At 40.4% G+C, this 12842-nt stretch overlaps 1 protein-coding gene across 3 annotated transcripts in view; it reads right to left on the bottom strand.

The window, feature by feature from the left end:
* The window catches only part of KIFAP3 (kinesin associated protein 3), a 118397-nt gene that overhangs the window by 47829 nt on the left and 57726 nt on the right, over window positions 1-12842 (bottom strand). For all 3 annotated transcript variants that reach the window (XM_071220047.1, XM_053914657.2, XM_024553572.4), the window contains exons 12-17: window positions 10130-10238; window positions 8803-8915; window positions 8229-8394; window positions 6971-7096; window positions 5208-5306; window positions 2420-2505 (exon numbers count right to left, since the gene is read on the bottom strand). In XM_071220047.1, coding sequence (XP_071076148.1) covers window positions 2420-2505; window positions 5208-5306; window positions 6971-7096; window positions 8229-8394; window positions 8803-8915; window positions 10130-10238 — 699 coding nt within the window. The remainder of the gene's footprint in view (window positions 1-2419; window positions 2506-5207; window positions 5307-6970; window positions 7097-8228; window positions 8395-8802; window positions 8916-10129; window positions 10239-12842) is intronic.

The raw sequence follows: 12842 nt of genomic DNA, 5'->3' as shown, positions 1-12842 counted from the left end.
AGCAGACAGTGTTTTAGGAAGCCATATAAGGTAGCTGACCTATCACCAGTTCCATTTTGCTGATCCTTCTTCTTCGAAGTCTTCACATCAACAAGGCTTCTTATGAATGTAATAATTTAAAATAGTTTTCTTTGTGATTTATGTTTTAACTCTGACCAGCATTTATAAGTTCCCTCAAGGAGGGCAAGATAAACAAAGTAAAATGAAGACTAAAAATGCTGATTGGATTTAAACAGGTGAAAGTCAGGTGATTAATTCAGCAAGCATTTCAGTGCGGCAATGCAGGCAGAAGCCAGCTTTGGCATAGGCTGAAGAAAGGGTGGGGAAAGTAAAGAAACCAAGGAAGTATAGTCGATGCAAACAGTACTTTGGACCTGTGGTTGGGATCTGCAGATTCAGAGCCGACTGAATGTGCTGCTCTAAGCCATTTCATGTAAGGGAGACCTGAGCTTCGGCAGACTGGTATCTGCCAGGGGTCCGGGACCAACCCCTGTCGATACTGAGGGATGACTATAGTTACATTGTTGGGGAGTCAAAAGTTACAAGTGGATTTTCAACTGCACGGGGGTGGCGCCAGGGTTCAGTTCCCCTAACCTCCACGTCGTTCAAGGGTCACCTATAACATGTAGACGATTTCCTCAGAACTTTGGTTCTAGAGAAAAGGAGAGAGCTAGAATAGTGTCTAGAAAAGAAAGTTAAGACACAGGGTGGGTGTCACTCCTGTTTAAGATGAGATAATTGAGCCCAGAGTTTAGAAATAATTACGAATATAAATTTTGATCTTATGCTAAGTGTATTCATATTTTTATACTAAATATTGTCATAATAAGAGTGAGTTGGCCTTTTGGAACTATCACTAACTTACATTCTAAATCAAACATACCTAATACATAAATCTAAACAGATCATTATTACCTTCCATTCACCTTTTCTCAAAAGAAGGCAATTAAAAAATATGCTAAAGGCAATGCATAACAGACCGACATCTCTGTCCTTCCCTCACTGCTTACGGGAAGATAATCACGTACGGAACTTACGAAGTTTAGTATTCTTGCACCACACACTTCCTGTACAGCACTGGCGCCGGGCGCTGCTGGAGAACAGTGCGCGAGTCATGGCATCGCTCTCTGGGAGCGATGAGTACTCTGCACTCACAGGCCCTGCGATCGGGGGCCGACAGGGGGAAGCCTCTTCAGTGGAGTACGGCTTTAACAGGAAAGCTTCCCTACTGTCACTTAGAAGTCACTGCTAAAACAGCAGTGCACTCATTTAGTTAAACCAGTAATGACATAATCAGTCAAATCCAAAGAGCAGGTGATATCGAATAAGATGAATTTCCAAAATAAAATGTAGAAAACCGATGTAAAGAAGTACCTGATGGTGATTGTTTAATCTCACAATGAGATCGTTAGTATAAATGTCAGCCGAGAGGATGTACAATGAAGTTGTTCGCTGATTCTTTAAAGTGTTACTCTGATCCTTTTAAAACACTTAAGTTAAACTCTGAAAACTACTGGATAGGCTATATTTAAGCCCCTTTATAGAGAGTGAGGTGACATGAGAAGTGTAAATCCAGCTCAAAGAGGAAAGTGGGTGGGTTGTGTGTAGCAGCGCCTGCCTTGTGAGAAGCAACAGTGAAGTAACCTGGCCTCCGGTACGCCCCGGGCCCAGCGCCCCAGTGCGGGCAGAAGACTGGTGGGCGGCATGGGAAAGGTATGCGGGAAGGGGGGGGGCAAGTTTCTACCCGGGACTCATGTTATCCCTCTGATCACACTCCTCCAGCGGTATGTCCTTTAGACACTTCCGAAGTCACGAGTAACATCAAAATTTTTGTGTGTTTCACCATTCCAAGGCAACTTACAAAGTACGTCTATGCACAGGACAGGGCAGAAGTAGGTTTACAGCTGTGAGTATGCAAAACACAGTTCACTCTTGGGCTATTATTTTTTAGATATTGTGTTCTGTGTTTGTATTGCAGCTGTACACCTACTCTTTTCTGACCCTGCATTTAACAAAAATTATCAGAGTACTGGAAAAAAGTTGATATAGTATTCGGTTTATGAAAAAATATTGATGGCCAAACTGCAAGGTTGGCTGCGTTGAGTTTTGGCAGAAATCATCATCACACCTCCTGCCCCCACGTGGTAATTCCCCTGAGAAACAAGTGGCGGTGATATGGTGTGCAGAACAAACCGAAACTCTAAATGTGTACAAACCCTCTACGTAAGAGGCTGATACGTAAGAGCCAAAAGTCCCAATGCTGTTTAAAAATGAATTTTATATCACTGCTATTTTCTGAGCTTTACCAAAAGACAAATTTGCACGTATATTGAATGCAGTGTGCTACATAGATTTACAATGTCCTCTTCCTCCCAGAGTGAAGACTACTGCGACCTGTGCCGGAAGACACGCTACTCACCGCTATGATGTCCAGCGTGTTGTCGCAGACCTTCCGGATCTCGTTGTTTTTGTCGTGCATCAGGTCGATGAGGTACGCTGGGGCCTCTGAACAAAAGCGGTCAAGGATACGGACGACACCTGAGATCGAGGCCGTTCCACCCTCTTAGTACACTCCACATTTCTCTAAATTCAAATGATAACTTGAAATTTAACTTCAAATTTTAGAATAAAATCGTTAATATAACATGGCCAGAAACATTTAATGTTTCAAGAACAAGGTGAGGCAGAAAAAAACTAGATAAAAACTAGAAAAACAGCCAGTAAACTTTAGAAAGTACAAGGTCATTGTTTTTGAAGACATGAAAACTGTGAAAATAGCTGAAGAGGGAGCGCTCCAGCCCTGCAGCTGTGCAAGCTTTGCTGCTCTATCGGGCCCTGCTGCAAGTTCAGGACAGTTAATTTCACACGAAATTAACAGAAAACAGCCACAGTCAAACTCCATATATAGTTGCCAGAAGAAAGAGCAAACATAAGACATTTTCACAAAAAAGGTAAAAACTGCAATCTAATATTTCAAAAAGAGATAAAAGAATTTAAGAAAACAACAGTATATGAAAGGACATATAAGTCAGAATTAGAAAACTCTGAAATAAAATGATTCAGTAAATAAAATGATTCAATAAAAATAAAAGTAAAAACTAATTTAAGATATATAAAAACTAAATTTACAACAACACAAGAGTAAATGAAAATAAGATAAAACTTTAATAAAAATAGAAGGTAAAAGGGAAGAAAACTTTTTAAAGAATGAAAAGAGATAAAAAAGTTAGAAACAGATATTAAAGATAGGCAAAGAAAATCCAACATAACATAAATCTCAAAGAAGACAACCAAAGCAATAGAACAGGACAAATACTAAAAAACTGTAATTCAAGAAAACCTTCCTGAAATTAAAACGAACCAAAAAAAGACAAAACTACATTCTGAAAGAGAACCTTTGCATACTTGAAAAAATTCAGGTGAGGATGTCAAATTCTAATGAAACTACTTGGCTTTAAAGAAACAGAAACATTCTTTTGGTCTTCCTGGCAGAAAGACTGACTCGTTTACAAGGGAAAGAAAAGTAAGTTGTCACCAGATGACAGGTACCGATAATTAGTAGACTGCAGATTTCTCACTGGCAGCAATTCAGGCCAGAAGACAGTGGAAAAATACCTTTCAATTGCTGAGGAAAATAACTGGCAAGCTAGAATTCCATTCTCTGTGAAATTATTACTAGAGAGGGCAAACTAGCTATTACTCCTGCTGGGAAGGAGGGAGGCACAGGATCAGAAGGGCTTAACTCCAAGATGGCTCATAAACGTAGCTGTGCTGAGTTGGCAACTGTCAGGTAAAATGAAAGGAGAGCAATGCGTTTGAGGCGGCCAAGGCGCCTGAAGAGGCGGTAAGTGATGACAAGGTGGGCTGCGTCTGGTGAATGAGGAGAGGTGTGGTGGGCTGAGAAAACTGTAGGAAGGCTAAAGGGGGCCTTTGGAAAACGAAGCTAAGGTCAGGTTGTGACGAGCTTTGTATGCTAGGCCAAAGCATTTAGATTTTTCACCACGAAGACTTCTACGCAGTGGATTTCTAAAGCAGACTGGGGGTGGGAGCAGGTACACAAACAAGCAGACCACCATTTAATAAAAATAAGACAGGACAATCCAGCTCAGACACTACTTCCTCTGCCACCCTCTGACATCCCCACTTAGCTTGATATCCTCCCCTGCGTCTTCTGCACATACCTTCCACGATGCTGATTACACTTGGTTATAATTCTATATCTCCAATGTACTTGTCTAACTCTCCAACAGACTATAAACTAACTCCTTGAGTACATCCAACACTTAAAGCAATGTTAGATGCTCAGCACTAGAGAAATGTCTGCAGAGTAAGTGACTAATTGTGTGGTAAAAGAGACAGCAGACAAAAATCCGTAGTCACAGGACCTGTGGGTGATACTGTTATTACCCATCGTGACTACAGAAGGGAGACTATTTCTCAGGTGAAGGGGTTGGAAATATTGAGAGCCCTTTTAGATGCAATAATGATAAACCACCACTTACTGAGTATCTCTGTGCTGGGAACTATTACAGCACTTCAAATCCATTGGTGCTTATGACAATCCTATAAGGAAGGAGGCCTTCTTTCTATGTCAGAACACTATAGCCATTTCATAGATGCACGACTGTAGGCTCAAGCAGGTTGGGTAGCTTATCCAAGGTCCTGCAGCTAGTAAGTAGGAAAGGTGATTAACAGTCACCTTGAAGGGTATGTGATCAAAACGCTCCTTAGGCTACGCCATACTATGCCCCTCCAGGCAGGTGTAGGACATGCAGGCGGCAGTCAGCCTGGCCCTCAAGAAAGAGGTTTGGAAAATACTGAATACTTTGCCTATAGTTGGTAGCTGAAGTCAAGAAAGTAGGCGTGTTTTCCCACATAGAGTGAAAAAGATAAGATTAAAAGAGAACTAAGGATAGTCCTAGGAACCTCTGGTAGTGACGTTAATGTTAATAGAGAAGAAAATGCTGATATGTTTGTTCAGTTTCTTAGTAATCACAGCCGGACAAGTTAATAAAATTACCCCCAATCTATTCTACCTGCATACTGATTTGGGGTAACAGCTTCCATGAAAAATAGCTTGCCCTCCAAATGTATTTCAAAGCTTGAAATTCTCTACATTATCTGAATATTTGCCAAAAAAATACCTAAAGATTCATCTTTCCTGGCTACGGGCATGTCATTAGGTATCGTCAGCACTTAGAGGATACGAGTTTCCTTAATGATGACGTCTCTCGTGGCTTGGTGGAAAACCATCTGGTAGAAGACATAAATTATCTGGCAGACAAATTCATCATCTTCTTGTTGAGCTGAAAGGAAACAGGAAACTTTAAATAAAAAGAATACTATGCTTATCCACAAAATTAAAACAACTAAAAATGACCAGGAGACAGATAAAAGACAAAAGAATATAAAGACAGGATAAAAATGACCAGGAGACAGATATAAAGAATTTAGTTTAAATTCTTTACAATACACAGGTGGTAGATGTCATTTATGTCTTAGGTGTTTTTCTAAATTACATGATGACAACAGTGAGGAAATTCTTAATATATTTTTAGAAGTTTTAGTAAATTTGGTTGCAGCGAAACTAAGTAGGTTATGTTATTCTGCAGTACAAAGATAAAAAGATTTTGAAGAAGAAACCTTCTACCATATCTGAGTTTAAACCAGACCACTTGAGATTACTCATGTCCAAAGACCAGGCTGGAGGACCGAGGGACAAGATCGGTTTGCGAGAACAGTGACAGCGAAACTGATTAAATCAACTCTGTGTCCCTGATGTGGGACGGCAACTCTTATTTCCACTTGTTTTGGTTTTTCTTGCTTATAATGAGAATTCTTTAAACAACTCTACTTTGTGAAGTAAATCGGGTTCTATTTTCCCCCATCAGGAACCAAATCAGCGGATACTGTGACCTCGGACTTCCCAGCCTCCAGAAATCTCTGTTGTTTCAGCGGCCCAGCCTGCAGCACTTAGTTAATGGCAGCCTGGGCAGACTGCTGTCAGGTCCTGGAAAACTCGGCCCTGACAGAATAGCATTAGATTCAGGCAAATTCTGTGTGCAATGTGGAGAACAGTGAGCCCAGTAAGAGCATTACAAGGGAGAGGGGAAGACTCTGCCCAGGCCTCCACTGCCCATTACTGTAACCATAAGCCACTGTGGCTAATTAGATTAACATTTAATTAAGTGAAAATTCAGGTTCTCAGTCTCCATAGCCACATGTGATGGACAGACAGAGGACCTTCTCTTCATTTCAGAAAGTTTTGAGGACAACACTACGTCTGGACCTAGGAGGGAGTATGATGCTTAGAATTAACTTCCAAATTAAACTTTCTTGATTAGGCATCAAGACATTAAAAAAAGGGTTTGCACGAGATGGGAGGCCCAACACAACGTTTGACAGAAGAAGAGACGACAGCACACTGGCTGGTCGAGGCTGACGAGAGGAGGGCAGTAGCCGAAGTTAACCCTGAATCGCTTTATAGCAATGTTCTCTCTTTTTTCGAGTTAAAACTAACTTTTTGCTTACCTGGTGGCAGCCGAGCATATGAGTAATCTACAGAGGTGGAGCATATACACGCACAGGCTTGTGTGTGTAAGACTGGACCAGAAATGTCAAAGGTGTGAGGGATGGCGTGGCTGGCAGGCAATAAGAACATGGGCTCCGGGGTCAGAGACCTGGACTTACTAGTGATGTATTTGGGTTCAGAAAGCAAGGTGCTAGCAAGTGAGTGCCCTAGATTGAGGTAAAATTCAACAGAGTGACATTCTTACCTCTTTGATATTACTCCACCTAGTCCCAGTAAGAGCTATATTTAATTTACTTTCATAACCGTATAATTTGTTATAAGATCATCAATGTAACAAGGTAACAATTCATGATTCCAGACTCTATTTTATAATAAAAAATTTAAATTCATAGCCTGTTAATATAGCATAAAAACAGATTAAGTTAAGCTGTGCTTCACCATTCAGCAATTCGATGAGTGCTGGGATGATCCCAGATTTGGCCAGCAGCGCGGCACAAGAGTCATCCATGGACACCGTCCCAATCATTATCACCACTTCCAAAACGAGGTCATCTTCGGCAGCACCTGACAGAGGCGAATCACACAAAGTTTTCATTAACCACCACCACCACAAGACGACCCTGAAAGCTACATTGTGAATCAGTTCTTGTGAATCCTTAGCATGGTTATATATTTGTCTTTTCAAAATTTCTATGTTCACTGATGGCAGTTTGTGGTTCGGGGGGGAGGGAGTAGAGAAGTAGAAATTAAGTCTTTGGAAATACAAATGAGTGACAATTTAAACAAAGAAATCAGAGAACTCACTTGAATGCCCTAAAGAACGGTGTGCGTGTTATGTATACCTATGAGGGGGGACCCAGAAAGCCCCGGATTTATTTATGAAAAGTTGTGAATTTATTCTTAGATGTTTAAACCTCAGTCACTTGCACAGTCCCCTCCATCTGACGCAATGCTCCTGTGGAGACATTTTTTCCCACTGCCCAGAACAGTTTCGAACTAGTCGATTCCGATGCCTCTTCGTGCTCCCACTGTTTTGTTTCACCTCTTCCATGTGGGCAAAACGTTTCCCTCTGAGGACTTTTCTCATCCAGGGAAACAACACAAGTCATTCAGGGTGAGATCGGGTGAATAGGGAGGGTGGGGCATGGGGGTCATGCTGTTTTTGGTCAAAAATTGCTGAGCACTCAGCACAGTGTGGGCAGGTGCACTTGTAAATCACCCATCATGAAATGGGCAAACACGTTGAAAATCTTTGAGAAAAATTCACTGAAGCCAAATGCAGCTTCTCACAACAATGCCAGGTGGCTCACTGAGGCAGATGGGTTCCCAGAACACTTGCCCAGCAGGGGAAGGCTGGACTGCAAGGGGCCCGCCTTCCAGAAGATCATTCTGTTGTTTGGGGGGTCCCCCTCATCTGCATGTTCAGAAGGAGGTGGCATTTGGTAATTTTTAAAAGGTAGGACTTAAATAAAAAAGAAGGCAGAATAGGAAACAATATTGTTAGGGAAAAAGAGTTCACACATCTAAGAGGAGGCCTAGTGACTACCTTTCAGGGAAGAAGATGCTAGAACTAGGGGTATAGGAGAAAATGTGCTACCCAGCACAATAAGGTCGCAAAATACTGCTCTAGCAGCCTTGCCCACAACGTAAAGAAATAACTTAACAATTAGACAAAACTGAGATGCCCAGCACAGACCTGGTTTTAGTTTGTCCTTGAGGTACGGAACCAGCTTGTACTCTTTAAGAACCAATTCCCAGTCTAAGTCTGGAATGGTCAAATTTGCAAGTGTTCCCAAACACTCAATCACGAACTCCTCCTCTTCATCATTGGAGATCTGGGCCGCAAGATCTCCAACATAATCCTGAATAAAAGAGAATTTCAGTACAAATGTAAAATATGATTTCTGCAGAAGAACCAATCTAATCATTTAACCCAAGGGAAGGAAAAATAAGTATCAAATGTGATTCTCCTGTTTTATTAATTTTGAGCTGAACTGCTAAGGGAGCCAGCCTGTGGTGGACTGGTTTAAGGCAAGAAAACTGCAGTGAGGATGGAAGCGTGAGGAGCAGGGATCACACCACAAAACAACATTAAAACCCAGGTTGAAATTTCTAGGAGTTAATCTTACAAGGAAGTTGATGACAGAAAGCCAACCTGGGCCATGAGTTAGTATTTGACGAGAGCTCAGTAAAAGTTCTATCCCCAAGTGTTACAGTAAAGCTTCAATTCTCAGGCTACTTAGATAGGCAGATCAGAACACTAGACTCACAATGAATAAATTTTTAGTTGGTCCGTCGTGCTGGGAAATGTTCCTGATCATTTTCATCAGCAATGGGTCCTTGAACTTCAGAGCCCTCTTCATGAGCATCTTTAGTCCATTTCCTGAGAAACACCAAAGATTCACCCAATAAGATTAAGGTGCACTTAAGTTTAATACTTTTTTGTTTATAGTTTACAAAAAAACCAGTTCACTTGCAGTAAAATGCATAGCACCGAAGTGGCCAACAGATTCACTTTGAGAACGGCTGCTCTGTGTAACCCAGGCCCATAACAAGATGCAGGACACTGCCACTCACTCCCCCGCCCCCCTGCCCCAGTCAATCCCATTCCCCAAATACAATCGCTTTCCTTCTTTTCTCCTCCACTCCCTCTTCCTCCTCTTCTCTCTTCCTTTTCTTCCTTCTCATTAGACAGATTAGTTTTGCCTGCTCTAGAACTTCACATACAGGGAATCACACAGCACGTGCTCTTTTGTGTACGGAATATGTGCCACAAATTTAAAAAATATAAGTGCTCACTGACCCACAAAAACAGCACTTCTAAGAATTCATCCTCAGAATGTAAAAATGGAAATGTGGAACGTCTCACAGAAAGGGACATTATTGCGTCACTGTTTTTAACAGAAAAGTAGTGACAACAAACTAAGTATCTACATTAGCAGATTAAACTGTGGAAAACCCTTTAAGGGACTATTCTGCAGCTATTGGCAGTTGTCTTTTATGAAAGCATTTAACTACATAGAATGGTATTCAATGTATTCAATATATTATTAACTTAAAAATGCCACAATACATAGAGAAAAGACCCCCATTTTAATTTAAAAATATGTAGAAGTACTGCATCAAAATTTTATCTATTATTACCTCTGGACAGTGAGAGTAAAGACTTAATTTTTTTTCAATTTGCTCACTTGTACTTTTTGTAACAAGCACGTATACTTTTCAAGTAAGAAAAAAACTATCAAGGAGACTCTAAAATATCATAATGCATGACAGGCAATTTTTCGAGGATACCATAGGAAAAAATACCTAACACATTTGTATTGTACTATCCTACCATGTCACAGATTACTTTGCAAATTAAAAATTTTATTTCATCTAGAAAACATTTTTAAAAATCAAATTTCAAATAAGGTGTATAAAATGTTATAGAAGGATAAGAATATTCTGAGTCTGTCTGACCTTTAAGGTTATAGCTATAATTTAAAAAAGTCTTTTAAAATAGACTTTATATAGCTACCATAATTCTTAATTCCTTCTTATCTATTTCCAGTGGTCATATGAGAGAGGTCACCTCCGAAGCCTGAAGGCACTGACCTTCACAGATAAGCTGTACATTCCTCTTGTTCGCAGCAAGATTAATGCAGAAGGAAATCAGTTCCAAGTCAATCCGCTCATCTGAGCACTCAAAAAGCATCTTCATTAACTAGCAAGAAGCACAAGGAATATTTTACTCGAAGATACACACAAACACACCAGTATCAGTAGTTTATCACAATGTGTTAGATAGTATGTTGGAAATAATATAACACAATTACATTTTTAACATAGACCAGTGGTACCCTCTCACTATTGAATAATTAAATGAATAAATGGTTAATGAGCTAGTAGATGCTCAGAATTAAATACAAACTTCCAAGTAAAGTGGAGAATACAAGACAAATATACAATAAAGCCGACGCACTTAAGGAATTTGAAGTTGTGTGGAAGTAGAGCATTCTGAGCAAAGACAACACCGCGGTCAAATTTACAAGGCAGGAAAGAACACGGAGCCACCGACACCTAAACGAAGGCAAGCATGGTTGGAGTGGAGGAAACAGAGCTGAGAGATGGGATGGCAAGATCGTGCGGGGTCCCGAAGTACACGTTAGGGATTTAGGAGGACTTCATCCTAAAGATAACGAAAAGCCATTAAAAGCTTCTAAATCAGGAACATGTCAGGAGGAGATCCGGGTTTCAAACAGATCTGGCCAGTGAAGAAAACAGACTGAAAGAGGCTGAGAAAAACCCAGGAAAACCCACTACGAGGGGAGAGGAAACACCCAGGTAGGTGACGGCCCTGCGGACCAGGGAGAGTAGCGGGGACAGAGGGGAGAGGACGGACGGAGACATAGTTGGGAAGAAGACCCAATGCCAGGTTCCATCACTGACTGGGTGGGGGAGTTACTGGAGAGGAAGGCCGGTGGTGGCCCCCGGTTTCTATGCCGACAGGGATGGTGGTGCCAACATTTACCAAAAAAAGAGAGAAAAGGTAGGAGAAAACTTTAAAGGGAAGGTAGTGATTTTGGTTTTACACATGCTGAGTTTAAGCAACCTATTCAGTGGTCTAGTGCCTGTTCAGTACAAGTAATAAATGCAGGCCTGGGTTCAGAAGAAATGTTTGGACTGGAGGGATCCTTTTAGAAATTGTCACATCTGGCTGATGACTGAAGCTGTTGGCTGGATCCAACTCCCGGGGCACGGGTAGAAAATGAGAGAAGAATGTTACTTAAGGCTGAGGGGAGGGAAGGAGGGTCAGGGAAGCAGCAGGCAGAACAGGAGGAAGGAGAAGGCAGGCGCCTGCGCCCTGCGGTGGCAGTTTGGAGTCGCCACGCTGAGAGCGGGGCCATCACAGAGGGGAAACGGACCAAGTCAGTGCTATGGTTTTGAGAAGGTGTCCTTCTACTACTAGCAAATCAGCAAGTTAACTTAGTGTGTATTATGTCAAGCCATTTTTCTCTAAGTCAAATTGCTAACAACACACAGAATTGAATTTATAACCTAAAAAGTTCTGGTTTCTTTTCAGGGTAGTGCCTTTTTAGATCGACATACGTTCCTGAATGAAGCACAATGCCTTATACATAGGAAACAAGTAATAACTACTTGTTGACTGGCTAGACCCTATTCTACTAAATCTTGTTTTGGTTATTCTCTGTGTCAGTTCCAGATAACTTCTAAGTTTCAAGAAGGATACACGGTCAACACAAAAAATCAATCCTATTTCTATGTGCTAGCAATGAGCAACTGGAAACCAAAATAAGGAGCACAAATCCCCTTACAATTGCTCAAAAACTAAAATACTTAGGTATAATTCCAACAAGTATACACACACACACACACACACATAAAATTCGCTATATGCATGAAAATTACAAAATAGTACAAAATACTGTAGAAGGTTGGTGTATATCATGCCTTTCCCAGAGGGCAACTCTTCAACTACAAATGTTGCTGCTAATGGAATCTTTAGGTAAGGAATCATTAACACTTAATAATGTTACAGGCCAAAGATTTCTATGGCAAAATAAAGTATCTACATTTATTGGATATACCCCGTTTAATGGATTTGCTACCTATCTATAAATCAACTACTGATTAAAATAAATTACAAATTAATAAAAATGTAGAAGATTGTCATAATTAATATAAGTAGTATGTTTGTCATACTCATTAAAAACCTACTATAAATTTCTTCCAAACTTTCACTGATACGAGAAGCTTTTTGTACTAACAAAAATATGTTATATAAAAGCAAAGTTTTAAGAAGGCAAAATATCTGTTGTTATTTACTTGAAGTTAAGCTTGTAGTAGGAAACTGCCCTTAAAATCGGGGTTACAAGTGATTTGTCTAGAAGCTGAGAGTTTTCATTTTTTGTGATATCCATGCTACATCCTGTGGCAAAATAATCAGGAGCTAGATTTTTTTTTTAAATGCATGATTTGTAATGTTATCCAAACCCCACCCCCCAAAATCAAGAGAAATTTAGACTAAATGTGAATTAAATGTATCATGATATAGAATTAGTTTTTCATAATAAGAAAGAGAAACACTTCAATTTTAATTAAAGCATTCACATTTTAAAGTAATAGTTTAGTTCAAACTCCATGTGCCACATGATGTCTTTAATTTGATTGCTACCCATGGCACTTCAAAAGTAAGTGTAATTGCTGACAACTAGGAAATATTAAAACTAGATTTGTTCTGCTTTAACTGTGTCCATTGTCATCTTTTACTAATTTAACAGGAAGGCCCTTAAAGGGCTTCAGCCTG

Source organism: Desmodus rotundus, chromosome 12, assembly GCF_022682495.2.
Source record: "Desmodus rotundus isolate HL8 chromosome 12, HLdesRot8A.1, whole genome shotgun sequence".
NCBI lineage: Eukaryota > Metazoa > Chordata > Mammalia > Chiroptera > Phyllostomidae > Desmodus > Desmodus rotundus.
This window is presented reverse-complemented; position numbering and strand designations above follow the sequence as displayed.